The 1,437-nt window shown below is 52.3% G+C and overlaps 1 protein-coding gene across 1 annotated transcript; it reads right to left on the bottom strand.

The window, feature by feature from the left end:
• Window positions 1-231: 231 nt before the first annotated feature.
• Window positions 232-969, bottom strand: LOC136465647 (uncharacterized). Its single transcript, XM_066464300.1, has one exon. It carries the CDS (start codon window positions 967-969, stop codon window positions 232-234), a length of 738 nt encoding a protein of 245 aa, XP_066320397.1.
• Window positions 970-1,437: the final 468 nt, after the last annotated feature.

The raw sequence follows: 1,437 nt of genomic DNA, 5'->3' as shown, positions 1-1,437 counted from the left end.
TGGATCCCCATACAATGGCTTAGACATGGAGATTTTGTTCTTCTTGTACTTGGATACACTTGTTCCACTGAAGTTTTCACTGAAATATTTAGACATGAACAATGTCTGATCACCGATGTCCCTCACCCTGGACCACTCCGGCGTACGGTAGTGGAGGTTGCACTTGTAGATCGCGTTGTTGTAGGTGAAGCTCTGTGTCTCGTGGAACGTGCTCACCATAGCACCCACAATTTACAACTCACCATTTGATTCTAGGTAGCTGCGGTGGTAGAGCCCCGTAGGTGACGACAGTGATGGCAGCAGCGTCATGGTTGGAGTAGCGCCACCGGCGTTGCTGCTGCAGACGGAGATTTCTTCAGTACAGTTGATCGCCAAGAACTTGTCTTGGCAGTGGACGATGGACCCCATGGAGAACTCTAGTTTGGTGTCGGGCAGCGTCCATGCGCTGTCGACTCCAACCCGGCAGAACACGACCTCCGTAGAGCACCCAAGCATGGCCATGGCCACGCACTTGCGGCCGACGGCGTCAGGCGGCGCCGAGAGCACAATCTCACAGAAGAACACGTCTCTTATGTCTTCTAGTTTGATGGCTCTGCCTGCGGCATCCGCGTCTCCGTAGCCATTGGTGGGATGGAGGGCCCACCGACCGTGGACCCTAGACACGCGTTCTGATAAGGACATCGCCACGACGTGCTCGCCTGCTGGCGGGAACTCAACGTGGGGGGCACTGGCATCGGTGAATGGATTCAGCAGCGTCACGGACGCCGCCTCGTCCATGAGCGCCAGCCACCCATATGAGGAGCCGCACACCACCTTGCCACGCACGTCGGGCAGCGTCTTGGACAAGACCTTTTTCTCCAGGACGCAGTAGAAGCCGACACGTTCTGAGTCGAGGTCGAACGGGAGTGGCCCGAAGGTCGCGAACGGGACGACGGTGCGCCATGGGGAGCAAGCGGATCGGAAGGACATCACGTCGTGGCCTGACGCGAGATGCTGCCCGATGGACTTGAGGAGATCCTCTAGCAGGCCGGATCTCCGGTCAGGGAGAGGTAGGGACCTTCTCTTGGGATTAGGAGGCTGAGTCATGAAAGACAGATGACATCAACTATGATTCACGCAAGAAATGATGTCTGATGTCTACTATCGCGTTGGACCATGGATTGGGGAAACGGGAATATGGGAAAATGATTCAAAATAAAAAGACCCAAGGGCAATTTTAGCAAGAAACAACAAGCGAGGGCGATGAAACACGTGAGCGTGAAATCAAATTAAAGGAAGAAAAAGCTATCCCTTTTGCAAATGCAAAGAGAGGAAGTAATTAAATATAGGCAGATTTGACAAGGTTCTCAGAAATATAAAAATGTTCCTTTTATCTTAATTCTCTTTTCTTCTGTGTTAATTCTCTTTCTTTTTGCTCGTTGTCATGTATGCTGGTGT

The sequence above is a fragment of the Miscanthus floridulus genome, chromosome 7, assembly GCF_019320115.1.
Source record: "Miscanthus floridulus cultivar M001 chromosome 7, ASM1932011v1, whole genome shotgun sequence".
NCBI lineage: Eukaryota > Viridiplantae > Streptophyta > Magnoliopsida > Poales > Poaceae > Miscanthus > Miscanthus floridulus.
Note: the sequence above shows the minus strand (reverse complement) of the source record. Positions and strands in the feature narration are given on the sequence as shown.